General features: G+C 42.2%; 3 protein-coding genes across 7 annotated transcripts; 1 reads left to right on the top strand and 2 right to left on the bottom strand.

Annotated features, from left to right (window-relative positions):
* Positions 1-854: 854 nt before the first annotated feature.
* Positions 855-7077, bottom strand: LOC128753920 (transmembrane channel-like protein 7). Its single transcript, XM_053856121.1, has 16 exons — positions 6928-7077; positions 6061-6322; positions 5830-5978; positions 5613-5768; positions 4655-4740; positions 4429-4574; positions 4215-4362; positions 3938-4120; positions 3701-3846; positions 3321-3435; positions 3139-3236; positions 2889-3072; positions 1894-2024; positions 1666-1821; positions 1514-1592; positions 855-1432 (listed from the first exon to the last, which is right to left on the bottom strand). Exons 1-16 carry the CDS (start codon positions 6941-6943, stop codon positions 1235-1237), a joined length of 2253 nt encoding a protein of 750 aa, XP_053712096.1. The 5' UTR covers positions 6944-7077; the 3' UTR covers positions 855-1234.
* On the top strand, positions 5766-17462 carry LOC128753919 (transmembrane channel-like protein 5). 3 transcript variants are annotated; one of them, XM_053856120.1, is made up of 22 exons: positions 5766-6308; positions 7595-7731; positions 8055-8180; positions 8648-8874; positions 8951-9028; positions 9572-9688; positions 9753-9855; positions 10270-10345; positions 10415-10675; positions 10809-10951; positions 11064-11208; positions 12151-12303; positions 12528-12694; positions 12865-12940; positions 13003-13100; positions 13174-13269; positions 14041-14116; positions 14460-14593; positions 15423-15596; positions 16116-16194; positions 16302-16391; positions 16452-17462. In XM_053856120.1, exons 3-22 carry the CDS (start codon positions 8110-8112, stop codon positions 16899-16901), a joined length of 2814 nt encoding a protein of 937 aa, XP_053712095.1. In that variant the 5' UTR covers positions 5766-6308; positions 7595-7731; positions 8055-8109; the 3' UTR covers positions 16902-17462. The 3 variants fall into 3 exon arrangements, with proteins under 3 accessions (XP_053712095.1, XP_053712092.1, XP_053712093.1); XM_053856117.1 differs by having other exon boundaries at positions 9569-9688; XM_053856118.1 differs by lacking the exon at positions 7595-7731 and having other exon boundaries at positions 9569-9688.
* Positions 17463-18418: 956 nt separating this feature from the next.
* On the bottom strand, positions 18419-25747 carry LOC128753896 (germ cell-specific gene 1-like protein). Of its 3 annotated transcripts, XM_053856073.1 has the most exons (6): positions 25559-25742; positions 25306-25491; positions 22207-22254; positions 21840-21992; positions 21107-21218; positions 18419-19228 (listed from the first exon to the last, which is right to left on the bottom strand). In XM_053856073.1, the coding sequence occupies exons 1-6, from the start codon at positions 25575-25577 to the stop codon at positions 18934-18936; spliced, it is 813 nt and encodes a 270-aa protein (XP_053712048.1). In that variant the 5' UTR covers positions 25578-25742; the 3' UTR covers positions 18419-18933. The 3 variants fall into 3 exon arrangements, with proteins under 3 accessions (XP_053712048.1, XP_053712047.1, XP_053712045.1); XM_053856072.1 differs by having other exon boundaries at positions 21063-21218; positions 25306-25747; XM_053856070.1 differs by having other exon boundaries at positions 25306-25747.
* Between the last annotated feature and the right edge of the window lie 740 nt (positions 25748-26487).

Below are 26487 nucleotides of genomic sequence, written 5' to 3'. Positions count from 1 at the left end.
GATAAGATGCCCGAGCCACCTCAGCTGGTTCCTCTCCATGTGTAGGAGCAGCGGCTCCACCCCGAGCTCCTCCCGGATGACCGAACTCCTCACCCTATCTCTAAGGGTGCGCCCAGCCACCCTGCGGAGGAAACTCATCTCAGCCGCTTGTATCCGCGATCTCATCCTTTCAGTCATGACCCGAAGCTCGTGACCATAGGTGAGGGTGGGAACGTTGAGCTTCGTCTTGTGACTCAGCTCCCTCTTCACCACAACGGTCCGATACAGCGACCGCATCACTGCTGCCGCTGCACCAACCCGTCTATCAATCTCACGCTGCCTTTTTCCCTCACTCGAGAACAAGACCCCGAGATACTTAAACTCCACCACTTGGGGCAAGAACTCTCCACTGACCCGGAGAGAGCAAACCACCTTATTCCAGTCGAGAACCATGGCCTCAGACTTGGAGGTGCTGATCCCGGCGCTTCACACTCGGTCCCGGTCCGATGAGACCAGCAGAACAACATTGTCCGCAAATAGCAGAGATTAAATTCTGTGGTTCCCTCAAAACCCATCAACAGTAATTCAGTGTCGGGAGGTTGTTATAAAAAAAAAAAAAAAAAAAAAAAAAAGTTAAATAAAAAGATTAGCGTAGTAAGATTCATTTAAAAGACCAATGAACTTCAAAGATTTTTCCTCTAGAGCGTTCAGGACGACAGCCACGGTCAGGAATGGATATGGTTAAAAGGCTTAGGTTTAAAGAATGGAGTTTGATGAACAAAGCCTTTTACTCTTCACTGGATCAATTAAAGAAGTGAGAAACCAGAGGGAGCTCAGACTAAAAAATAAAGGAGAACTTTTAAATTACACAGCCAACAAGAGAATTTATTTTTCTTTTCAGAACAACAGAATACAAAAACATTAGTAGTATGTTACATAAAGCATGCTCCATCCCCTGAACCTATTTAGTCATAGACAGTAATAGAAGTTAAAAACCCATAGGAAATGATAAACACGAGAGCGGACGACTGAAAAAAAATTTAAAGTGCATATATGTCAGAAAGTACAGTACAGTGTGGATAAAAGAGTAAGTCCTTCTCAGAAGGAAATAATGAGAGCCATTGAAAGTAAAAGTTTTGGTCCTTAAACCCTGCAACAACACTATCAGTGATTGTCTAAAAAGTAATGGAATCTGTCGTAATTTTTCTGCAGCCTTCTTGTCCAAACCAGTGTCAGTTCTTCGGTGTGAAACGCGTCAGACGTGAGTGGAGGAGTCTGGCGGTGGGTGAGCAAGGAACACTGAATCATCAGTGAAGTTGTTGGCGAAGCTGGTGTGGTAGCTGGGGCTGCTTCTGCTGGTGCGGACCTGAGGCTTGAAACCAGGGGACCGGACCGGTGACAACCGTTGAGCTTGGCACAACTTCTGGATCAGGAAATGCTTGTCCTTGCCCTCCTAGATATGAAAATAAACAGACAGAGGAGACCATTATTGATGGAATTGGGCAGAAGGATTGAGTGACACATGCCAACAAACCATCGCTAGTTGTTCTCTCAGTTGGTTTATAACCTTCTTGTGAGCACCAGCCAGGGCTATCATGTAGAACATGGCTAAACTGTGGGGAGCAGGGATGGAGATCAGACTGTTACCTTTGCTCTTGTTAAGACTTGCAAAATAGCCAGCTTTACCAAGTGACAACAAAGAGGGACACCGCAAAAGCCTCGGAGGAGAGTGCATAGAGGAAACCCTGGACTCCACTGGGTAACTCTTCAATGGTCCTTGGCAGAACCTCCCACGAGGTCGTGTAGTTAACAAAAGGTCCGCAGGCCTGAGAGCAGTTGATTCTGTTTGAAAACAAAAGTCAGCAAACATGTGTCTCACTTCAAACCAACAGTAAGGCAAGAGTTGTCACTTACTGCGCGATGCTGACTATAACCGGCACGCTGGCGAGAATCAGGCCGATCAGCAGCACGCCCAGGAAGAAGAAGTTGGAGCTGGAGGCCCTGAACGGACGAGTGGCTGGACGACAGTTGTTCACCAGTGAAACCTGGAGCACAAGAATAGAAATCACTTCAGGGGCTGCTGGTTTGTTGTGGTGTCGGGGTTTGAAGTGAAGGATGAAGTGAAAGCAATTGGAAAACATCAACCGTGACACTGTAGAGCCTCAAAAAACATAATGGAAACTATAGAGTACAATTTATGTGGCATATTTTTCTTCCTAACATTATTGCAGAGCTCTCACTCATGATGTTTTAACATTATGACTAGGGTTGGGATTCGATTAAAAAACAATTAACCTAGTTCATTCGTTTTTATATCACCTTATTTAAACTAAAGCTCTTTTAATGTCTTGAAAATATTTGCATAAGAATTTCATTCAGAGTAGTGGAAACCCTGGCCATTGTGTAGCGAAAAAAATCCCTGAACAAAACAGATGCTTTTGTTTGCTTTTGTCCAGGGATTCCTCCATGTTTGCTGTTGTTGTTATCATCCTAGCTGCCACGTGTCTTGTGCATCAGTGGGCCAGGAACTCCTGCACTTATAAAGGTTCCCTGTTGTCTGGAGAGCAAACTGTTAATTTATTTTTATTTTGTTAATGATAACATAACCACTGACGCATAACTATCAATTTTATCCAAGTCGTAACCCATGTTTGCAATTCAAGGTCATGACTCAGGAGGTCCACGGTTGGGAGATACTTCCGTCGTTTTTATATATACAAATCACACCTTAGTATACGACGCAGGACCAGTGAAACTTTGAAAAAATAACTGTGTCTAACAATCCTGAAAATATGTTATCAATTACGCTCATGAAACAGAAACACAACTGGATGTGTTGTCTGCAACAACATTATGAAGTACGGTGCAGCACTGTGCAGGAAGACATGCAAGTGAATGGTCACGTTCACCTTTTTGATGTAGAAGACAAAGAAGTACTTGATGGTGCAGATAGCTGGCAGCATTGGTGAGTAGAAGGTGCCTATCCAGCAGATGGTCTGACCGTAGACGATCTCGAGAACATTCTGAGGAATGGCAAACTCCTGCTGACCCCACCACTTGGCCAGGCCACAGTCGCAGTACTTCACTATCAACCTGAGGAATCAACATTTCCGCTGCGTCATCCTCCGCCGTGAGACATGACGTGATCTTGACACTCACTTGCGCGGAAATTCCACAAATATGGTCGTGGCGACGACGATGATGAAATCAAAGATGGTGAGTTTGTACATTTCCTGACCGACGCGTGTTTCCCAACACTGGAGAGGAGAAGACAGAGGGCTTCTGGTGATGACGCAGGTCACAACCACTGCTGCAGCAGAGTCAGTTGTAGTGTCACTTACTGAGTAGAGCAGGTGGTTGTAGCCACAGACGCACGGCTCTGTTTTGCATTTGGTGATCTGAGACCAGAGAGACAAGAGCAACACCGCAATACTGCTCAGTCGCATGAAGACACACCTGGGAAAATGGATGGAACAAACAAGAACAAATGACTATTATAACAAACGTTTTCACCATCCATCCATCCATTTTAGAGGCTTCCAGGGACTTAATATTCATCCGTTTGCCACAAGATCAAATGTGAGAGAGTAAGTTACATATTAAAGTCAATGTGTCTCCTCATTCAAAGGTGACACTTCATGAAAACAGTTGAGCAGGAGTCATCTGAATTGTAATAAACCACAGTTAAAAAAAGAAAAAAACATTCATGAGTACATCTTACCTGATCAGAGTGAAACGGATCTCGAAGACGGGTGAGTAGTCTTCGTAGTTGATGATAACAGAGACGAACAGAGGTGTGACGAAGTTGGCCAGCGTGATCACGATCGACGGCAGATATTCGCAGATGAGGTCAACAATGAAATTCACCTGAGGACAAAGAAAAGATGCAGAGATTTGTGCTCATAGTGGTCATCGATACAACTTTAAAATGGAAAACTGAGAGCAGGTTGTTTTCTACCTTGGCATTTTTCAGCTGAGCTTCTTGGGAGAAGATAGTGGCCAAATAGATGGCGTAAAAACATCCAGCCAAGAGGCCGATGACAAAAATATTAAGGAAGAATCGGATCAGGTAAATGCGACACTTCTCTTTGCGAGTGCGATCTGCAATCTTCTGCTTGATCCTTTCCTCCTCCAAATCCGTCTAGGGATGACAAAGGCACAGGAAGCGTGCTCAAGTTAAACATGCAGAGTGAGTTCAAATCACATCTCTAAAATGCTGCATTTGTCCCACTGACCCGGAGCTCGTAGAGGAGGCTACTTCTCTTCAGCCGGGCAGCGTTCGGGTTGGTGATGCAGAAGTCCCAGCCAGCAAAGATCTTGTTGCAAAAGCTCTGAAAGCGGTCTTCATCCTGGATTAAGTTGCGTTTAAATCCGGAGGCAGACCTTGAATTGAGTGTTTTTAATCAACGAGTGTTCAAATGACCACTTTTATGAACTTCATTTCAATACCTTTTGACAATCCAGAAGAGACTGAGGAACAGGTATGCTACCGTCACCAGCAGGTAGGCCAGTGGTAAGTTGTAGGACATGTTTGGGAAGTGGACTTTGTGAGCCCTATAGTAGCCATAAAATAAATATGTCTGCTCCAAAAAGCCCTATAGATAAACAAAGGGAAAGTGGGTGTGAGACTCAAACGTACAATGATGAAGACGTGGTTAATTCGAAAGGTACATACTCCACCAGAGAGAAGATCTGTGATGTGTTCATGAAAGAGGACAAGACCTCGACGAGCGCTGCCTGAGTACACGCTACAAATGCCACCTGAGAACAAAAGATTTAAAAAGCTTTGTTAAGGCATCACATGCTGGTTTCACATCTGCAAAATATTCAGACTGCATTTTTGCTTTATTGTTGACTGAATCGTCAGCATGTGCATGGTGTTGGTTGTCTGGACTGGTGACCTGACCAGAGTGTCCCCTGCCTCTCACCCCAAGCAGCAGGAACAGGCTTCAAGCCCCTAGTCCACTTTTAGTATCTTAAATCCCTTATAGAAAATAATATTTGTGAGTGAAATTAAAACATTTTCAGTAGTCTTTCATAGACACAAATCCATTTCCAGAAGAATGTTTAATAATGTAGGTTTGAAAACGTACACACATATTTTGAAACAGAGAGCCCTGGTGTCTTGCACCAAAAAGGTTTTAAGGAATGTCCTCTTTAATTGAAAATGTAACTAGATTTTTTGTTATCTTTACGTGGGTGAGCATTGGAAAGAAATTCACAATACATCACTTATCGTGACATTCGGCTCATTGATGACACAATAGTGTCACGGTTCAATAATATTACAAAATAATGCCTTACACAGAAGAGGATGACGGAATGAAATGCTTTTAACTACTGAGAGCAAAAAAATGATTTGTTCCAAATCGGCTAAAATAAAAACAAATTAATTCAAAAAAAGAAAGACAAAATATGGATATTATACTAGAGGTCAATGTATAACTATATATTGATTATTTTTTCACATATCTAATATTTTTTGGAGAAACCTATACACTGGTTGCTGTGCTCATAATGCTGTGCTATGGCTTCACAGATGAGGAAACTTCAAGTTCAACTTATAATGGAATCTGTCTTTGAAGGAGCCGGCCCCAAGATAGGATTGAAATTGAGTGGATTGTAGATCTCACCATCATTTATGTTATATGTGATGTTCCCCGAAGCATGGGGGGCGATGATGATGGGCAGCATGACAAAGCCAAACATCAAAGTGAAGATGATCAAATTAAGCATGACCAGGAAACGCAAGAATGAAAAATAAGACAGAATTCCCGTTCCAAACATCCCTGTAGAAACAAAAAGCATCGTCAGTTCAAAGCAAAAATGAAGAAACCTGCTGGTTCAGACCTTCAATGAGATGAATATCTCCTCTCCAGAGCTCTATAGAGCTCACCCACTCCTGAGCATCATCCTTGAGTCTTCGAAGATATCTGCGAGAGTTCCTTCTCCACTGTCTCCAACTGCTTAGTTCTTTAGCTTCTTCCTGACGCTGTGTCCTACAGACAGTAAGAGATCTCTAAATATCCCTTTCGAAAATGAAAACTACCAACATTTCAGAATCAGCAAAGCATTTCCTACTTGTTCCTCCTTTTCTGAGCCATGGTCTTGGCAAGTTCCCTGATCGGACGCTCGCCGTCCATTGGTTTCTCGGCATGTCTGTTTGTGAAGGTGCTCACAGTCCATTTGCCGCTACCGTGGGAGCTTAGCCGAGCCCTGGAGCTGCTTCTTCTCTTCGAGGCACCTGATGACGACTTCCTACGGTACAGCAGAGACTGGTAGCTGGGCAGCTGGTCCAGCAGCGGGTTACTGGTGACCCTTCTGCTACGGTCAGTGTAGAACACTACAAAGCATGTATGAAAAATTAAAGCACATTGTCATTGCATTCTAAGGTTAATCAATTCTTTTTTTTTCACCTCAATTTACAGAATATAAATAAATAAATATGGAGACATATTAGAAAAGGACAACAAGGAAAAAGGGTGAACTAACTATTATTATATTGTAGAAAAATAGAGCATCTTTATTTGTTTATCCGAAGTTGTTGTCGTTTTATCAGATACACCACAACTTAAAATTGGACCTTTAAACATGTTTTAATTTAAGGAAACTACTCCTGGTCATGAATTAAATGAAAAAAAGAGCCTATTAAAATTGAAGTTTTGGAGCTCAAGTTTGTCTTTGGACAAAAGATGCAACATCTACACACATATGGAGCACTTCCATGTAACACTGCAGAAATGTTTTACGTTGTAATGCTGGTGGAATAATCGCTCATCACGTCAGTTTTGTCGTGAACTGTCAGGTGTGGCAACAAAAAAGTCGCGATGTATAAGTTTGTGTTAGCATTAGCCGGATAGCAGCGGTCTGCGGGTTGTCAACCGTCTACCATTGAATTCTCTTCAGAGACTAAGCAATGCCGGGGATATTGAATAAACTTGGGCTCACCTGAGTCGACCTCCATTATTTCCGTTCCGTCAGCAACAACACCTTTGTATGTTTTGTTCTGTAAAGACAGTTTGCGAAATAGTTGCGCTGCTGCCAGTTGTCAGGAAAGGGCGCACCGCACTTCCTGTTTGAGGAGCGAGTCCCGTCGTTTTTCATGCATTCTTTCAGTCGTTCTCGAAGTGAAGTGAAATATTATGTCGCTTTTATAAAGAGTTTATTATAGGGAGGGAGTTGTCACACTGTTCAAAATCGTGATGGATTAATTTCTACTGCGGTCATTTAATTTTGTTTTGCATAAAAACATCACATGAAAACATCGTTGCGGTGAAATAATAATAATTATTATTATTATTATTATTATTATTATTATAGAATCAGAATATTATAGTAGTGGTAGTAGTAGGACTAGTATTGTAAATATTAGTTGTATTATTTCATGCCATTTTATGCATATGCCAAGTCATTTCCAGCGTTGATAGAATATTAGAATTATAACACAATATTGCTTGCATTGAAAAAAAAAAAAATGAATTGTTGAATTGAAGAGCCTGACTCACCTTAAAGTAAATAATGATAAGTAAACACATAAAAATTGGATTCGCATTTCTAAATGGCCTACATTATTATCAGTTTTACTGACAAGTGGACTTTTACCTCTGTGACTTAGGCACGTTCACTTCCTGGTAACGGGCAGTTTCTCATCTGACCTGAGTGATGGTTGAGCTCCGACTGACTCTGGAGAAGGGGACAGTAGCTCTTGAATAGTTCTTTGACTACTCGCTTTTTCTCTTTCTTTTTCTCCAGGTAAGAAGGCATCCAATTCTTCAGTCTATTTGAATTTTATCATATCAGTTATCTGATTTATACAAGCATATTTATGTGTCATTGTAGCTGAAGTAGATGATCGTATCTTATTTTGTGGGTCGTGTGGTAGAAACCAAATACACATCAGGAATTATTGATGAATAAGATGGGGGCACCAGGTAGAATTACCTATTGAAGACAACATGGGTCAGAGCACAACACACAACGTTGAATTTGTCAACAATTTGTCCTCAGTTTTAGGTTGCTACTGATGTTGGAAGTGTTGAGAAACATTGACCATCAACTTTTTTTGCTATGAACAGCTGCGAACAGTTGCCAGGATCTCCATAGAAATAATTGACACGACTGAAGACGCTCATGTCAAGATACAGCAACGGAGGGGTTTTTAATCCAGCCTACCATGACAGCGAAACTTTGGAGCTTGACAGGTCAGTGCAGTGCTGTTATTCAACTGGCTCTGTTGTGAAAGATACTTGAATTATCTCGCAGTTCTGAGAAGTTGGAATGTGACCGAATTATAGCACAGTCATTGTAGAGGAAGGATGTTGCACACTGCAAAACTGTAACACAAAAACAGTAATAATAATAGTGTTATTATTATTGTTGTTGTTATTAATAATGATTTTCTATTTGACTGTCGATAAATTATGCAAATGTATTCAAAGCTTGTCAGTTTGGATGAAAATTTCAACAAGAGTTAGACTGAAATGAGTAATTTTCTTGTTCAAATCTCTGTGGGAACAGCTGTGTATTGAAGCTGGATTGAGGTCTAGTTGATCCACAGTACATTTCAATACCTAAAAGTATGCCAACCTTCAACACAGCTGCACAGCTTGTTTTCCTTCTCCTCCTCTCAGTCTGAGGCCGTGTTTAATAAGCTTTGTGGGCTCTCCAGGTCCAACAGAGGACGGCATCACACGAACCCATATGCTGGAGAAGATCCAGCCAGGTGGAATCATGGTGCCGCAGCTCATCACTACCCGACTGGTCAAAGCAGGAACGATGGGTCAGCTCGGGTCCCGTGGGGTGGATGGCAAGAGGAGAGCTGGCGGGGCAGGGAGAGCATCCCCATGGGGCTCCTCTCTACACGCCCCGAGAGCCCGGGATTTCAGCATGACTTCAGTGAGACAACATCAACTTTGGGATTTCACAAGCAGGAACACTCCAGCATACATGTGTCTCTTCCATCGCTCCTCAGGCCACAGCACTTTCCAGATCAACTCCAGCAGCCAGTATGATGGATTCTCATCCACTCGACTTCCTTTGGCATCGACAGGTAATGACTTTATCGCAGTAACCTGGGGTTTCCTTCAGTCATTTGAAATCTGAAATACCGCACCAGAGTTTTATGGATCAAATATTGCCGCTAGCAAACATTGTAAATTGTGCGGGAAACAACCAGTAAGTTCACTTAATATGGAAGGAGTCACTGATTAACAAAGAACACATTGAAGATAAGACACTTTAAAGAGACAAGATGGCTGTTTTGTGGATTGTTTTCATTACTTGTTATGATCCTGATTCAAACAGCAACACATGGTTTGACAACTTCGGAATCAGATTCTGAATTTGCTTTTCAGATTGTTCCAAATGAGTTTGAAATAGTTTAGTGAAATGAATGTCTAAATATTATGGAAAATATGGAACAAATGTGGGAATGTTGTAGTCTTTGGCCTATCAGAATTGGGGTGCAACTGTATGAGACAAGCAAGGTCCTTGAGATGAGTGACAGGATGAATCTCAGAACAGGTTTGGTTGCATACAGTGAAGGGCAGGCGGAAGGTTTAATAACTTACTCAGCTTCTTAATGCACCAGCAGGACACATGACAATGAGATGGCGGGGCGCTGGAATGAGAAGGATGGGCATGTTTCCTGACGCAGATCCTGCTCACGCGGCCTTCACAGAGGAAGCCATCAGAAGCGAGATGGAAAACGGTAACAAGGTTAGAGTGACTTCTGTAACGGCGGCTGATAAAAGACTGTTGTGTCGTTGCGACAGAGGAGCAGGACCTGGTTAAAGAACTTGTCGGCCTGTCAACAAACGAGAGAGTCAGTGCCATTCGGAACCTCCCCATGACCTTCGAGGAGAAGAAACACATACGGTGGGTTTCGGCTGAGAGTTCTTCCTCTTCGTCGCCCTAGTTAAATATTGTTGAGAGCAATAAAGAGAGAGGGAGTATGTGGTGATGCAATCTGTCACCTGTGTAGCGTCCAGGGGTGGGCAATTCAATTTCATATATATATATATATATATATATATATATATATATATATATATATATATATATATATATATATATATATATATATATATATATATATATAATAACATAACTAAAAAAAACATGTAAATATAAGAAATAAATTCACTTTTTTAGTACGTTAAATAGCTTTTCATTAGCTATCGATTTCTTTGGTAGTTGAGCACTGATCTCATGGGGCCACATTGTGGCCCCCGTGCCACACTTTTCCCACCTCTGGTCTAGACCATGTCGAACGTCTCTTCCTTTAAACAGGCACCAGGTGTTGGCTTTCAAGTCCTCCAAGCGGGAATTCACGTGTTTCTCTGACTGCACAGAAAACATATCACTAGTAAGCCTCCTCCGCCTCCTTCACCTCATATTAATGTCCCGTCTAAAACCTCACGTTTGGTCCCTGCAGTCTCTCCGCAGGTGTGATTACTCTCTGAGGTCAGCCAGACAGAGCATGGAGCTATGGCAGGGAACGTTTAAGGAAATCGGAGGCCGATTTGGGACAAGCGTCCTCTCCTACTTCCTCTTCCTCAAGTGGTTGCTGTTGCTCAACATTATCTCCTTCCTGGTCAACTTTGGCTTCATCACCATCCCACTGCTTGTTTATGATCACACGCCCAATGTACCTGCAAACCTCAACTTCAGAGGACTGGAGATCCTCACTGGAGCTGTAAGAGAAGTTCTCAATCCAAGACCTCAACAAAATAACTCCCACTGAGGAATAGATTTCAAAGATTTTTTTATGATTTTCACCCTAACTTTCAGACTTTTACTGCATGAAAATCTTGTGATCGTATTGGCAGGGTTACTTCAACTACACCGTGATGTACTACGGTGGCTACAGCAATGAAACACTTTCTGGTACGGTGGAATACAACATGCAGCTGGCTTATTTTTTCACCATCAGTGTGTACATGGTGCTGTGTGGGTTCACGCTCATCTACAGGTCAGTTTGCTTAGGACTTAATACAGGCAGACATCGTGCTCATATTAATAGTAATAATAATAAAAACAACACATTGTAATAATAATCGATATTGTGTTGTTTTTCCAAAAAGCATGGCGAGCTCTTTCAAGACGAACTACGTTCTAGTGGGCACCGTTTCGAACAGCGCCTGGCAGCTTCTGTGCAGCTGGGATTTCAGCTTGACCAATGAGAGAGCAGTAAGACTGCGGAGGAGCAACCTTCGTGTTCAGCTAAAGGTGAGTCTTTTTCAGTCATCAAATATATTGAAAGGATTTCATTTAGATTGTTGCACTTTGGTGAATTACTTTCACCAGCGACGCAAACAGCGTCTGAACAAGAGGATACACGACCTAACAGATACACGGTATGGAAGGTATTTAAAGCTGCAGATACAATTCCAGATTTTTTTTTTTTCAGCTGAGCATGTTTTTCAACTTCTGACATTCCTTTCAATCCACTGGTTTTGTTCACACCATCCTGAGGTTTACAACTTGGTGACCTCAGGATACCGCTCCAAAGCTTTTTACTAGTGGCTCAGTCAGGGGGAGATCGATTCTGACTGTGGATGTTAGCAGTCAAATCTGAAGCCAAAGGCGAGGATGAGGATCAGCTTGTTTAAATCGGAAGCCGCGATTCCGATGTCGAGTCCTGTCCTAGAGGTGGCATCCTTCACCAGGTGTTAAAGTATCTTGGGGTCGCAGAAGAGGGAAGGATGGAGGGAAGGAATTGAGAGATCTTCAGACTGTATCATTCTGTGACGCTGAAAACAGAGCTAAGCTAGAAGGACAAGATCTCAATAAGGTGAGGAATTCCCTCAGATGATGGAGGAGGCTACTGGGGAGAGGAAAGTCTGGGCATCTTTGCTTCTGCTGCTGTGCCCTTCGAGAAGCTAAAGACAATGGATGGATGGAATATATATATATATATATATATATATATATATATATATATATATATATATATATATATATATATATATATATATATATATATATATATATATATATTGTTGGACTGTAATGAGTTCCTGGTCCACTGATCCCACTGACACGTGGCAGCTAGGATGGTAACAACAACAACAAACATGGAGGAATCCCTGAACAAAAGCAAATAAAAGCATCTGTTTGCTTTTGTTCAGGGATGTTTTTCACTACTAATGTCGTCCTCCATCCCCTCAGGAATCTTTGTCAGAAAAAGCCCAGCGGAATCAGTTGACCAACAAAGAGAAGCTCAAACACTACGGGATTCATCTGGGCTCGTGGCTCCTCTCCACGGGTCTGGCGGTGGGCTGCGCTGCCAGTGTCTACTTCCTGTGCCAATTTGAAGGCGGGGTGAGCAGACGTTCCAGTACTCCTCTAAACAACCTTTTGTTTGAATGTGTTGCAGTAATGCTGTACGTCACATTTCTGCATACCACGTGTTGGTATCTTTATGGTGGAGTCGATAAATGCTGTTACGTATCTACTTCTTTTATGTTCCAGTAACTATATAACTATATATGGCCCTTATCTTTACGCTTTATATGACTGCATTTTCATTATTCATTAATTTTCAGCGGACCACTGACGACGAAAACTGGACCCTGATTCAGGAGGCAGAGACTCTTCTTGTTCCCTTTGTGGTGTCGCTGATCAACCTGGTCATCCCACTCTTCTACTCCCTCTTCAACAAGTTCGAGTGCTACTCCAGCCAGAGGCGTCAGATCTACGCCCTGGTGCTCAGGTATGACGATGACTCAGTCTTTTTTTTATGCATCGCTTGAGCGTTCTAGAGCCAGGGTCTAAAATTCAAAGCTTCAGTTCTCCACTGGCGTCTCACACACCCACAGTTGATGCACACCTTTCTAATCTATAAGCCATAAGTCATAAACTAACCCTTTATTCCTGGTCCAGGAACGTCATACTCAAGATGTTCGTCCTGGGCATTCTATGCCACTATTGGATGCATGTGGTTGCACAGAATTTCTCAGTAAGTTTGCTTGCGCCATTCTCATGACCAGCTGAGACTGATCCTTGTTTCTCACTCCACAGTGTTGGGAGTCCATGGTGGGACAAGCTTTGTACCGTCTGGTCATATTCGACTTCTTGTTTCTAATGTTGGGCTCCTTGTTTGGAGAGTTTCTCAGCAAGTGAGTCACAAACACTCATTGGCATAAACTTGCCTGTAGCCATGAACTCATATTCAACGTTTATACACTGCAGTGTGATCGGGACCAGAGTCTTCCCTCGTCTGGGGGTTCCCGAATTTGACGTGGCGAGAAACGTTCTAGAGCTCACCTATTCCCAAACTCTTGCCTGGTAAGATAATCCACTCACATATGGATAGCAATAGGCTTTTGGTATCTAGTAGAATCCAGCCTAGAAAAAAAGTTTGCATATCGGGATCGCCCCACCTGGGGAAGCTTCTTAAGTCCAACCTGGTCTGGAAATTCTTTTTTTTTTTTTCCGACGCTTCGAAGCTGTGGACCATTTCAGGGATCATTCAAAGATGATGAAACATCACCGCGTCATCTCCAAAAAGCAAAGATCAGAGGAGCAGCAGACAGAAAACCCTTGCTGTAACAAGTTACTCGGACCCATTGCAGTATTGTGAAACGAAAATATTATAATTCAATAATGGAATGTTTTGTCTATGAAATTTGAAAATAAGTAACAGCTTGACAAATCCGTCAAAAGATTTGTGGATCCAGAAGTCAGTCGGGACAAACACCAAAATTTAAGCATCGACATGTTTACTTCCTGTATATATCGGTCAGTAGTTTCTTGTGGACCACTTTTCCAAGATCAGGAAATTACTCCAAAAATACTCTTTAAAAAATTACAGCTTTATTGGTCTATGTTTTTATGGAAATAATAAAAATAATTTACTTTACAAAATCTGCAAAATAAAAATGTAACAAAAATGATTTGTAAAAACTTCAAAGTAATTTTTTTAATATGTTACATTCTTCAAAAACAAAGTCACAATTTATTTACTCTGAAAATAACTTGATATTCCTACTGCATTTGTATACGTGAATATTCAGATCAGGAACGTCATTATTGACAGTCCTGTAATTGTTTTTCCAGGATTGGAATTTATTTCTCTCCACTGCTTCCTGCCATCCAGATCCTTAAGTACTTCCTCCTGTTCTACCTGAAGAAGGTAAAAGGTCACTCAGCCCTGGTCAGAGTTCTGTTTGACAGTAAACCATCGATCCATTGTGTGGACACAGCGCCATCAGCAGAAACAAAGCTACCAGTGTGTGACCTCGCCTCATTCTCTCGGCTCGGGTTCCCTTATTTGTGCTGCTGGCTCAATAATTAAAATCCTTTCATCACACTGACCCGGGCCTTTCTTTAGTCTTATGGAAAATACAGGAGCAGGATTATGTGCTGAGCTCTTCGGTTGCATCGCAGCAGGCACGACCTGTCACTCACAGAGAAATGAATTCATTGAATGAATGGATGGATTTATCAAGTTGCTTGTGTCCATACGTTGTGTGCAGGTCAGTCTGACACGCAACTGTCAACCTCCGCGGCGTTCAGGCAGGGCAGCTCAGATGAAGACCATCTTCATCGCCCTGCTCTTCTTCCCTTTCTTTGTGGGAGCACTGTCTGTGGTGGGCTACACTTCCTGGAGGTGAGACGGAGACACTGCACGTACAACTGTCACGCCTCACAACTGTCACGCATTGTCAGACTCAGGTTTGATACCACTTGTAGGCTACTTGTCATAGGAGACCCCTCATAGTATGATATGATAGGAGCTCTGTACTTTGACAGTAGGAAAAAATGGAAATTTAAAAGTTTAATAATAAGAAATAAACAATGAGTGAAAATATAGGGAAAATAAACTGAAATAAAATGTACACGTCTAAATTAAACGTTAAAATTGTTTAATTTTCTCACATTTATTCCCAAATTTCTATCCTTCCACACACTAAAGAGACAGGGGTGCCATAATTCATATACCTGTATATATATATTTATATATCTTAATGTATTTCTGTTGCTATTAGTCATTAGAATCATGAACTCTAGGAGCAACAGCGCCATCTGTTGACATAAAATTGACATTGAATTGAAGTGTTTTGAATCAAAATAAACTTCACTTATTAAGTGTAAATAATTTTTATGCGCATGACATACATTCAATAGGTATTTCAGCTCCAAGTAGCATTAGGAATAGTATTAAATAATCCTACTTAATACTTAATAATTTATTGGAAACACACCTCCTTGTGGGATCATTTTTCTCTGAGACATTTTTTTCCAGTCCCCAGGAGGTCAAGCCTTAATGTGAGGATGAAGACTTTAAGATGATACTTCGATTTAAGTTTGGTTCAGAGTGCTGGTTAAGGTTAGCCGCTTGTTTTGGATGGTTTGGTTTAGGGGAAGAGGCTGCGGTTGTTGGTCACTGAAGAGTGTGACCTCTGATGGAAACCTCCTTTCCACACCTTTCCTCGCAGTTTGATCCCGTCCCAACAGTGCGGTCCGTTCCGTGGCCTCAACAACACCTTCAGCGTGGTGGGTCACTGGATCGACGATCTGGAGGGCGTTATTGAGTCGGAGTGGGTGGTTTGGATTTACAAGAACGTCATCAAAAGCGAAATCTTCTATTTCCTGTGTACACTCATTATATTGTAAGTGGCCGGTCTCCTCAATTTTGTTTGTCTTTATTTTTTCTTTTATTTCTTAGCGCAACATTTAAAAAACACCACTTCTTGAACATTTTTTTTTAGCTTTAAAACGTATATTCAGAGTTATGTAATAGTAATAGCATGTCGTAACTTTCTCTTTTCTTCCTGTGACTAATTTCACATGATGTTCCAAAATATTTTGTCAATATTAGAAAGCTTCCGTCATTTTATTTTGATCTCATATTTAACTACTCACCATCCCTTGGGCTGAAAATCTGACGTCCAAAACATCAACAAAATTCTGATGACAAAGCAAAAAAAAAAAAAAAATAGCATTTTTAATAGCAAATATGATGTTGATGGCGCAGCAATGCTCGGCTGAAATTCCCAAAGCTATAAAAGCAAAATCACAAAAGGGCTCAAGTTGCATAATTGGGTGGAAGAAAATCCGCTTGCATCATTGTTATATCTGTGTTTACGTGTTTCCCTGGCTGTGTTTCCTGTCATGTTCTCTTCCCCCAGGGTGGTCATTTATATCTTCTGGCAGGTCACTCAGGGCCGTAAGCAGCTTATCAGCCTCCTGAGACAACAGATTGTTAACGTGAGTGTGGATAAATACCCCACGTGTGTTATTTTATGCTTATTTAAGCCCCGGTGGATTCTAATATTGGAACACATCTGCTTTTGTATTTCTCATTTTGGACTCAGGAGGGGAAGGACAAGTCGTTCTTACTGGAGAAGTTGAGAAACATGCAGCAATCTCAACCAGACCCCAAGCCCAAACAGAAGAAACAGAGGGTCGGTTGCTCTCAAATACTTGATCTGAATGGTGAACGCTCATGTTTCCTCTCACTTCAGCATCATAAACGTCAAGATGATCCCTCATCGAGCGGACAGTCAAACTCCAATGCAGTGGTCCAAGGTTTATTTGCCCGCCAACAGCTCGAGGAAAAGGAGAGGAGCAGCCACGGAGGCGTGCTGGTTCCTTCAGACCTGAGCCCATCCAGTGCCCTGGCACAAGCTATGGCAGCCAGACAGAGAGCCACGAGCCAAAACCAGTTTGCAGATCCTGAGATGGCTTTGGGTTCAGCAGGGTACACAGTCACGCAGGTCAGACACAGAGAGGAGGACGTCTCTGGGTCCTCGGTGTCCAGCGTGATGATGCAGGTGATGCAGGCCAGGCAGAGAGTGGAGGAAGAGGACGGGATGCAGTGGGTGTCTGACCCGGCCCACACAAGCTCCAGCGCTCTCATACAGGCCATGCTCGCCCGGCAGCAGGCCCAGAACGAGTTCGATGATGGATATTAAACTGGCTGGAATGTGAAAACACAAACTTCCATACAACGCCACCTTGTTTCCTCCATATTTTTTGGACCTAAAATTGTGTCTTATAACAGCCGTCTGGTCATTTGATGTGTTTTGATTCATCCAACTGTGTTTATTTATGAACTTGGTAAGTGAGACTTTCGTGGCGATTTAGGGATCTGGACCACTGAAGCCATCTTTTTGGAAGGTCTCCAGGACGCCTCCGAGAATCTTTGTGTCATACTTGGCCTGGGAGCTGCTCCGTTTGGATGGATACCTCAATGAAACAGCACTCAAAAAAAGGAAGATAACGTTGAAAACGTTGCAGTGGAAAATGTGCCAACATGTGTGTCATGCAAGACTGTCATGTTTTCTTTCCTTCTTATTAAAAACGCTGTTATGTAATTCACTCTCACGACAGTCCGTTTCTCATGAGGGATTAGACAGTCCCTGAGGCAGAAGCACTGCCCTCCTCTGGTGAAAACATACACCTCATTTTTAATGCCTGACTTTTTTTTATGTTTAATAATTCCTACCTATGTCTAAGTTTGTTTGGTGTTATGATACTGTGGATACATATATTTATTCAACCTCATAAACGCTTCCTTCAATACATTGAATTATTTCTGAGAAAATAAATAGATACTTGGGCGGATATATTTATGTGGATAAACATTGCTGAAGTAAAGTTGTCAGTTTTCAGTAAATTATTTTTCCCTCCACAACTTCTCCTACTCATAAATCACCTCAGCTCACCCTGGCAGGTCCAGCCTCTTGCACTATCCCACTCTTATGTTATCGCAATCTTGAATCCAGTTTTGGATTTCCTCCGCTTCCTCTGATGCTCTCTCCCCCGGCATATTGGGATGATGACGTCATCAGGGGCTGGCTTCTGCCAGTCTGACCCACAAACCTTTTTGCATTAGCTCGTAACTTCAGCTCACATCTTCCTCATGAGTAGAGCCTTCATCTCTTCCTGAAACTATTGCCAACCATCTCCTGGCAGCCATCCTTTCCTTCCTAAGAACGGCCATCACCACCAACGTTACACACCTTTTTATTTGTGTGTACTTTCACTGTCATTCTGGTTTGTTTGGAGACTGAATAATAACACTTCAGGTGTGGCGACTAAGAGAGTGAAGACAGGGTTGCTGACTGGCTTCACAGTAACATCATTAAAGATGGTGGCACTTAAGGATCTTCCACAAACAATCTCTTTTATACAGCAAAAAAGATGGGCCAGAATGAAGGATTCAAACACAGCCAGCATCAGTGCCAAGTGCCTGTGTGTTAAGATCACTCCAGAGAGAAACCGTCTCTGAGCGTTCAGCCTGGAACTAAACCAATAAATTCTGAATTTAAAGAGTTCATGGACTTGAAAGTAAAATGTACTGAAAGAAGAGAGCGTGGTAAATTGTTGTCATGAGGCGAGAGAGACACCAAAACCTGAGAGTATAAAATAAATCCAAATGATAATGAAGCTTAACTAGATTTTAAAGTTTTTAATGTTGCTAGGACAACAGAAATTTGCAGGATGCCGGAGTTTGTTCTCGGGAAGAAAAACAACAAGATTTTCTGCAAAAACTTTCCACCTTCTCCAAACCTCCATTAACTTTCATTAAATTAATGCTGCAGGCTTAAGATCAGTTTCCTCTTAAGGCAGTTGGCTGTTTCCTTTCTCAGAAGTCGGGTTAGCGCTTCAGTGCCAGAGCAAAATATTTTAGTTTTTGTCTCGAATTGTTTAAGCGCCAGTCTTCATTGGTTCTTTGGTTCAATCAAAACCGGCTGCTGTCAGACCCTTAAATCTTAAAAAGCACATAGTTGACAATATTCAGATTTATTTTCACATTTTAAACAGTTGAAATCAATCTTCTCTCCGCTGATGTTGTGTAAACTGAAGTAAGGCAGCGTTTAAGTTCTCACATGGCTCAAACATTGTGCCCTGACGTTACATCTTAAGTTAAACTCCCACCAGTTTGGATGGGGAACTACTCTAACATTTGTCCCAGAGAGGAGAGTGAACAAACAGCCTCTCTCAGCATTGCTCCTCCCCCAAAGACTCACGAATGTCATTTAAGCCCATGGAGTCGCCTGGTATCGGAGTCCTCCTTCCGCTTTTCAGGGACTGACTGGAATAGACCTCCACCGCTTTAGAAATGGAGTGCACCGAATGGTCCCTGAAGTATCCGAAAGCCTCGCGGGCACGCTCCTCTCGGATGCTTTGCTCAAAAGTCTTGCGTTTGTGCCGGAATTCAATGACAGTCTTGGTGTAGGAGTTGAGGGTGGTGACCGATGCGCCCATGCAGCAGGTGAAGGAAGCCCAGGCCATGCTGAGGGTGGACAGAAAGTTCAGGTGAGTCCTTGAAATGCATGTATCTGTATTCATGGTGAGGATTTTCATTTGTCACCTCAGGGGCCTTCTCATGTGACACCTCACACACAGGGACACATCAGCTCAGACAAATCTTTGGCATGTTGAAACTATCAAGCTGAGCAACACCTCCCCTGCAAACTTTTCTTTTAGGACAGACAATGAGTCTTGCAAGAGAAAGAGGACCACAAAGGATTATTCCAACAAATAGTTGCAGGAAGATTCTAAAATCCCTTTCATTTCAACATAATTGCAGTTTGTCTATCTGTCCATCCATCCCTATATCCATCCATCCATCCATCCATCCATGCATCCATTCCATTCAACCATCTATCATTCATGTATCCATCTATTAAGCTATCCCTCATCCATCTTTCATCCATCTATCTATCCATCATCTATCATTTATCCAGTTATCATCCATCCATCATCCAGAGTCCCGCAGAACTCTTCTCCGAGTCTTAGATGGCAATAGACGTATCCCCAGGCTAAACTAAAGACCAAACTCTGGGACTGCCCCAGGGCCACCACCCAGCTAGATGTGCACGGAGTCCCTCATTCAGGAGGTGTCCTAAAAAGTGTCAGTTCTACCTCCACTTCCCAGGTGACACAGCTTCTCACCTTATCTCTTATGGAGAGCCACAGCCACAGAGAAAACCCAGTTACCTGCAGTCAGCCTCAACCCAATGTTTGTGACCATAGATGAGAGAAGGAACGCAGATCAACCCATACATTTGGTTTGTGGCTCAGCTCTTTCTACAAAACCACAGATGTATTATTAATATATTATTATACATTTGCCAGGAATTGTTTTAGAAGTCAGTTCATGTCACTGAAAGATATCATTCCTGCATTTTTTCAGTCTTGGAGCCTTGAGGGTTTGGTTGCATTTATTTTAAGGTGGTCAAAACAAGAGTGCTTGGAAACATACAAAGCTTTCCTTGGGAGTCACTTAGCTTGGTTTATTGATGTCTAAGAGCCAACACTTTGAACATCAACAGGACACAAGTGCATCCTGGGAGTTGCAGGTGGCCTGTGTTTGGTTCAATGACAATGATGACGGCAATGTAATTTTATTGCCATCAATATTCATGACCATATTAATTCATATTTGTTCTGTTTTGCCAGATGTTTATTACATGTGTTTTGTGCTTAATATGTAATTACATTTTGCACTTTTAGCAAGTGAGTCTTCAAAAAAATTTGTGAAAAATAAAATAAAATAATCATAGTTAGTTGCTCTGATCTACCGGTAAATGAAAGCCATTGCTTTTATGCATATTTCAGAACAGTGAGATGAAGATTTAAAAGAGGAGGGAGGAAGGTTAAAGTGACTCAAATCCACACAGCCCCAAGAGACGGTCGACACCCTTTAGCCTTGTTTGAACGACCTCTGACATTTGATTCCCTTGTTTCCTTTACAAAAAACTGACCATGAATTGACTACAATAAAGTACTTTTTGACACTTCTTTGCTCAAATTTGTGCCACTTGTCTTTGAGCGTCTAGTGAGGTCAGAAAATCTAATCATCCTCTCGTGTTCTCGCCGCGTCACCAACGCACCCAAAAGGTCAAGAAATGTTTAACCTGGGAGATGAATTTTCCATGTTCTGCGCATATTGTAAGAATGAAATATTATCCGGTTATGCAATCCCAATCACGCCTGTATTGAGGATTTGAACATTAAAGCCTAATCCTGCCTGACATGAAAGCTTTGGCTTTTTTCATTAGTGGGACGGTGACGCTGGACCGAGGTGAGAGGAACACCGCACAAGCCGTGTGGACATGAATCACCATGATCCAGGAAATCGCTTCTGATAGCTGATACGATGACGCACCAGAAGGACCAGCCGTAGTCCCAGTTGTACGGCCTCCAGTCAGGCGGACCCAGACTGACGGTGACCTGGAAGACCTGCGTGTACATCACATGAGCCACCATGCCGAGGAGACCTGCAAAACAGAAGCCTGGAAACTTAGCAACTACTGACTAGTTCGAGCAACAGGAAAATGCCATTTATATATTTGTAATGCACCTTCCGAAACAAACTGAAATAAAGGACAAATATTCAATCAGGCTCTTGATCCACTGGAGAAGATAAATATGAATACATACGACTGAAATACCAATGATCCCACTGGGACCTCATGATAATCTGAATGACTAGAAGTTGCTCTCTGACCTTTAATTCACATAACATACCTGACCCGTAACCCTATTCCAAATCCATATGCTCATACATGGGGTCATCACAGCCTGCTGTACTTCTACTACTGGCTTATATGCATGGATGATAACTACGGCTCAGTGGGTGGATGATGTTACGGCAAAACAAATGTAATAAACGACTATTTAGACCATTCATTCAGTTCTCTATGTTTTTCAGCAGTGGGAGGAAACCAGAGTGAGAGGAGAAATTGTTTTCACCGGGAATCAAACCGGCAACCTCACAAGTGCGGTTTACTCTCTGCCACTATCATGATGTTCGAAATCTAAAATACAAGTCTACTACAAAGTACAAACAACAAACTGCAACTCATTATTAGGTTGGGAGCTGGTCCGGCCAAACACACCTGAGAGGACAGTGAACACCGCGGCGAAGGCATTGAGCTTGAGTCCATCGATGACGTTGCTGGAGTGGACCAACTCCAGACACATGAGGCTGAAGCCCACCACCAGGAGAACGATGTAGAGCATCTCTGACACCAGCGAGAGCCACAGCATCCCTGCACACATGAATGCTTCCTGGTTAGTTTGTGCCCATAAAGCAACTCTGGCTGAATTTTCCACACTATTCCACCATCAGCACAGACTACTCCAAAGGTTTGCTGTGGCTGTTTTGTTTTGTTCACACCTGGATACCTTACATATGGAGAGCTAGGTACTGAGAATGAGAACTGACGTGGTTTTGGATTCATTGTTTTTCCATGATTTACGCACCTTTCTCTGAGGCTGGCGCCAAATCAATGAAGCTTCTGCATCTCTCACCTGGGAAAAAACATTAAAATGAAAAATGAAAAAATGTATATAAACTTGACAGAAATGCATGGACAAATAGTGAGAATTATTAATTTCACAAAGTACACTATACTTTTGTAGTTAATTATTCAACATTACAGCATCATAGTCAAACTATTGTCAATGCTAATGCTAATAATCGGGTTAGCATGGGGGCAGAACTTGAAAACACAGTCAAAGTTGCTGGAAGTGGCACTTATTTAGCTGGAAATATAAACGTCAACAGAGGGTGGATTAGACGTGTTTTGGGAGTAAACCTTTCTCCGAGCACACACTGTATCTCTGTGTTAGCGATATGCAGGGTTAGCGCTTGAGCTCAGATTTTCCCTCCAGGTTTTGAGTTTGATGTACATGGTTATGAGTAACATAGTTTTGTATTTACAGTTATGACTGATGTCCCATTGATTTCACAATAAAAGTGAAAGTAGGAAACATAATGGTGTAGCCAACTCCAAATCCAGGAGGGGGCGCTCTGAGTGACCAAGGCAGAGGGCTTCTGCGTGAGCGTGATTCTGAATCCGACCAAACAATATCTGAAGCTCCAGCCAGGTGGTCACTCATTGTTGTGAGACGCAAAACATATTTATCGACGTTTCCTGGACCAGACAGGACAGTAACCCTCTGGCCTCTGCACGCACTCAGGAATTCCCAGCATTCCCGTTTCTAAATCCGAACGAACAGGATGTCAAATCTGAAACATTTGACCTGAGGAGGCAGCTTTTTTTGGACCCCGGACATGAAAATCAACAGATGGTCTCAGCAATATCGCGCAACATCTGGTTTAATCCCATTGAATGAGGTACTTTTTACAGAAGCTCAATCCCTCGGCTACATATTTGTCCTCGGATGTCAAACCCGCGCTGGCGTCTTGTGGAATTGTGTACGTTGGCTATTGCACTTCGGGGTGTTGCAGATCGATATTGCCCTGCTCTTGGGTCCAGCCGGGTGCAGCCACTGGTTTGTTGTAAGCGAAGCGTGTTAATAAGGTGGAGCATGGCAACAGCTGCTTTGAGGAAAAACTCATCAAGGCTGCTGTTGCGTAATCCTTATTAACACAAGCTGCCTGCATCACTTGATGAGAACGGCGTGTGCGAGCAATTTCTTCTGCTGTAATCTCAATGACATTTCTATTCTCCATCAGCACAACATTCTATATCGTCTTATAGGAATAAATAGCAGCTGGCATGATCCACATTCCACCGCTAAAATAACCCATCTACGTCGACACTGTCCCGGCAGCAACAGTGACCTTGACCTGACCCCGCGGAATTGAGCGTCTCCATTAAGTCTCGGGCTTGACTTGGACCCCCTCTTGACCTCAGGGCACTAAAGCGCCACCCTGGATGGATTCCTTCCTCAAGCACGTTTGTGATCTGACAAATCTCCGCGGCTGTTTTCATTCCTCTTAAGCTGTGAAGCAATCACGCACTGACACGGTCCGGTCCAGGGCTGAGATGTCCCGACCTGATCCTGGCAGATTCATTATTTTAGACAACTTTTCAAACACTCTGAGCGCTACAGTCAAATACAATAGAACACGTTCAGCTGCAGGATCAGAACACATGGATGAAAAGCAACCGGTCTGTATCAGCCTGTCAATCTTCTACTGCACTGCACATTATATGTACTGCATAGTGGGAAAGTAATGCCTGGTATATAAGTGTAGCGACGTGCACAACTGATGACTTTAAAGGGTCAATTCATCAACAGGAATTTAGATCTTGAGACCAGAGGTGGTGTCTCTACTAACAAACATGTAAAGCAATAGATCATGACAGATTAGTATTTATTTTAGGGATTCAAGTACCATAGAATGTTGTCCTTAATGCTGACATTGATACACACTATTTGAATTACTGCATTTAAAATAAATGTACTATTATTTGACATTCATATTTTATATTGTTTGGATTTTTAAGGATGCAATATAGTTATTTGTTAACAGTTACATACATACATATGTACTGTATATATATAAATATATATATATAATCTGCTCACATAAATGGGATGAGGCTGTCGTCAAACTGTATATACACAACAATAACGCATTTCTGTGTGACTGTTAAAAAGCATCACATCTTCATGTCAACAGTAATCTAACTCACGTCCGTTTTACTCTTCCTTGTTGCATGTGATGGGAGTTTGCTGCAGCGTATTGCAAAAAGCTTAACTGCGACTTCCAGTATTAGAGTCGACTGGTGAAGATTAATGATCCCAAAATATTTCCTTTTGCCTGGCCAATGCCGAGAAATGGGTCATCGCAGGACTCCAGTGGACTTTTGGATTCTTCAAGTTGCAGTCAGATACGATGGCTTGTTCTTGAATTATGAGTATGTTTCATAATCCTTTTTCATTTTATTTTTGTGAATCATTTATTTTTGGAGTGGAGTGGAGAATTTAATTTTTTTTTGCCTCTTCTTGTTCATTTTTCTGTAAATTGGTTCAAGTTTTCATTTGATTAATTTATAAAAAGAAGAATTGTTTTTTTGGCATGTTATGCTCTGAATGATTTTTTTTTCTTCTCTGAAACATCACAATGAAAAAAAAAAATCCCTCAAACGCTGAAAAGAAAACAGTATGCACAAATAATTTATAATTATATTTAATATATGAATTGAAATATTTCACCCATTTGTATAATGTATGGTTAGTCCATGAAGTATTCTCTTCTTTTTCAGAACTGAAATTAAAAAAATTAAATCATATTTTTGTCCTGTAAACGCACCGAAAATCACACAAAACATTCCATTTTATCTGCCTTTTTTTCGTTTTAAATTGATTTATTTCAGTTACTTCAATTATTTTGCGGTAGTTAGCAAAAGCTGATTAGAAAATACAGATAATATTTATGCCTATGAATTTAAATGGAATTATTTTCACAGATCTTTTCTCCCACGGTCCATAAGTTTTTGTATCATGACCCAAAATGTGACTGAGGACCAGAGGTTTGTTGACACAGCTAAAACAATAATTAAAGAATAAATAAATAAAAGTAATAGCTCAAAAGGTCCGTCTCACTTTCATCGTGGATGTTTTCCTCACAGGAGAACCAGATCCCCGTGTGGAACTGTCTGAAGAGGAAGCGGTCGTCCCCGGTCTCCCAGCTGTAGACCACCTTGTTGGGGTCCGTCTCGTTGACCCCGTAGTCGATGCACTGATGCGTCCTCAGCTTGCTGCATTTTGGTTTGGGGACCCTCTGCGTACCTACACACCAGTAGGTGGTGATGAACGCGGTGACGGAAAATATCAGAGCGAAGAAGTTCAAACCCACCGACAGGAGGGTCCTGCATCGGCGGGATGTGTTCATGGTCCGCGGAAAAGAAGAACGAAAAAGTTCATCAGAAGTCAAGTCCCAAACGCATCAGGTGGAAGGAAGTGTTCCATTTGGCGCAGCGCGCTCTCCAAAACCGTCCACTGAGGCGCATCATCATCTCAGCGCGGACACATCTGTCTGCCAACGCGTCACATTTGCATCATTAGAGCCTTTTGACACGCAGGCACGGGAGGGTGCAGCCCAGCGCCTGTCACGTTGTCTGAGGATTTGACGCTGCTGGCACCAAGTGTCTTGTGACGCACGGGATGATTCCGCTCGTGAGACGAGGGCGATGCTGCCACTACGGTGACCGAGGCCAGTGCGCGTCTGATCGGACGCGTTAGGTTGTCAAAAACACACGCACACGAACTGACACGCGCTCGCAACGCACCTTCTGATGGTCACGGTCATTTTTAGTATTATAATGCAACATCGATTTTTATGTGGTCGACTGTAGTAATACTGTTTTCTATATCAATGCTATTTTGCTAAAAGAAATAAAATAGACTGACAGTTAAAAATAGGCTCGATACCTGTGTGTTTTTAACTCTGGGAGGAAACCGGAGCGCCTAGAGAGGCAAGCCTCACAAGCACGGGGAACACGGAGAAGTCGTTGTTTGATGGTTTGGTTAATAATAATAATAATAATAATAATAATAGTAATAGTAATTATTATTATTATTGTTGTTGTTGTTATTATTATAATATTCTGTCCGGGTCGGTGGAGAGTTCTTGCCCCAAGTGGTGGAGTTTAAGTATCTCGGGGTCTTGTTCTCGAGTGAGGGAAAAGGGGAGCGTGAGATTGATAGACGGGTTGGTGCTGCGGCAGCAGTGATGCGGTCGCTGTATCGGACCGTGGTGGTGAGGAGGGAGCTGAGTCACAAGAC

Source organism: Synchiropus splendidus, chromosome 2 (assembly GCF_027744825.2).
Source record: "Synchiropus splendidus isolate RoL2022-P1 chromosome 2, RoL_Sspl_1.0, whole genome shotgun sequence".
In the NCBI taxonomy this organism is placed as follows: Eukaryota; Metazoa; Chordata; class Actinopteri; order Syngnathiformes; family Callionymidae; genus Synchiropus; species Synchiropus splendidus.
This window is presented reverse-complemented; position numbering and strand designations above follow the sequence as displayed.

Bases quoted from the DNA above. Each gene is read 5' to 3' on its own strand.
- LOC128753919 (XM_053856118.1), top strand. From the start codon at position 8,110: ATGTCAAGATACAGCAACGGAGGGGTTTTTAATCCAGCCTACCATGAC. The intron at 14,117-14,459 runs GTAAAAGGTCAC...CGTTGTGTGCAG, and splicing joins TCCTGTTCTACCTGAAGAAG to GTCAGTCTGACACGCAACTG. The intron at 14,594-15,422 runs GTGAGACGGAGA...CTTTCCTCGCAG, and splicing joins GTGGGCTACACTTCCTGGAG to TTTGATCCCGTCCCAACAGT.
- LOC128753920 (XM_053856121.1), bottom strand. The intron at 5,769-5,829 runs GTCTGAACCAGC...TTGTTTCTACAG, and splicing joins AGATATTCATCTCATTGAAG to GGATGTTTGGAACGGGAATT. The intron at 2,025-2,888 runs GTGAACGTGACC...CTTGTGCTCCAG, and splicing joins TTGTCTTCTACATCAAAAAG to GTTTCACTGGTGAACAACTG.
- LOC128753896 (XM_053856070.1), bottom strand. From the start codon at position 25,594: ATGAACACATCCCGCCGATGCAGGACCCTCCTGTCGGTGGGTTTGAAC. The intron at 21,219-21,839 runs GTGTGTTTGGCC...TCTGTTTTGCAG, and splicing joins GGTGTTCACTGTCCTCTCAG to GTCTCCTCGGCATGGTGGCT. The intron at 19,229-21,106 runs GTGCGTCATCGT...GTCCACCCTCAG, and splicing joins GACTACGGCTGGTCCTTCTG to CATGGCCTGGGCTTCCTTCA.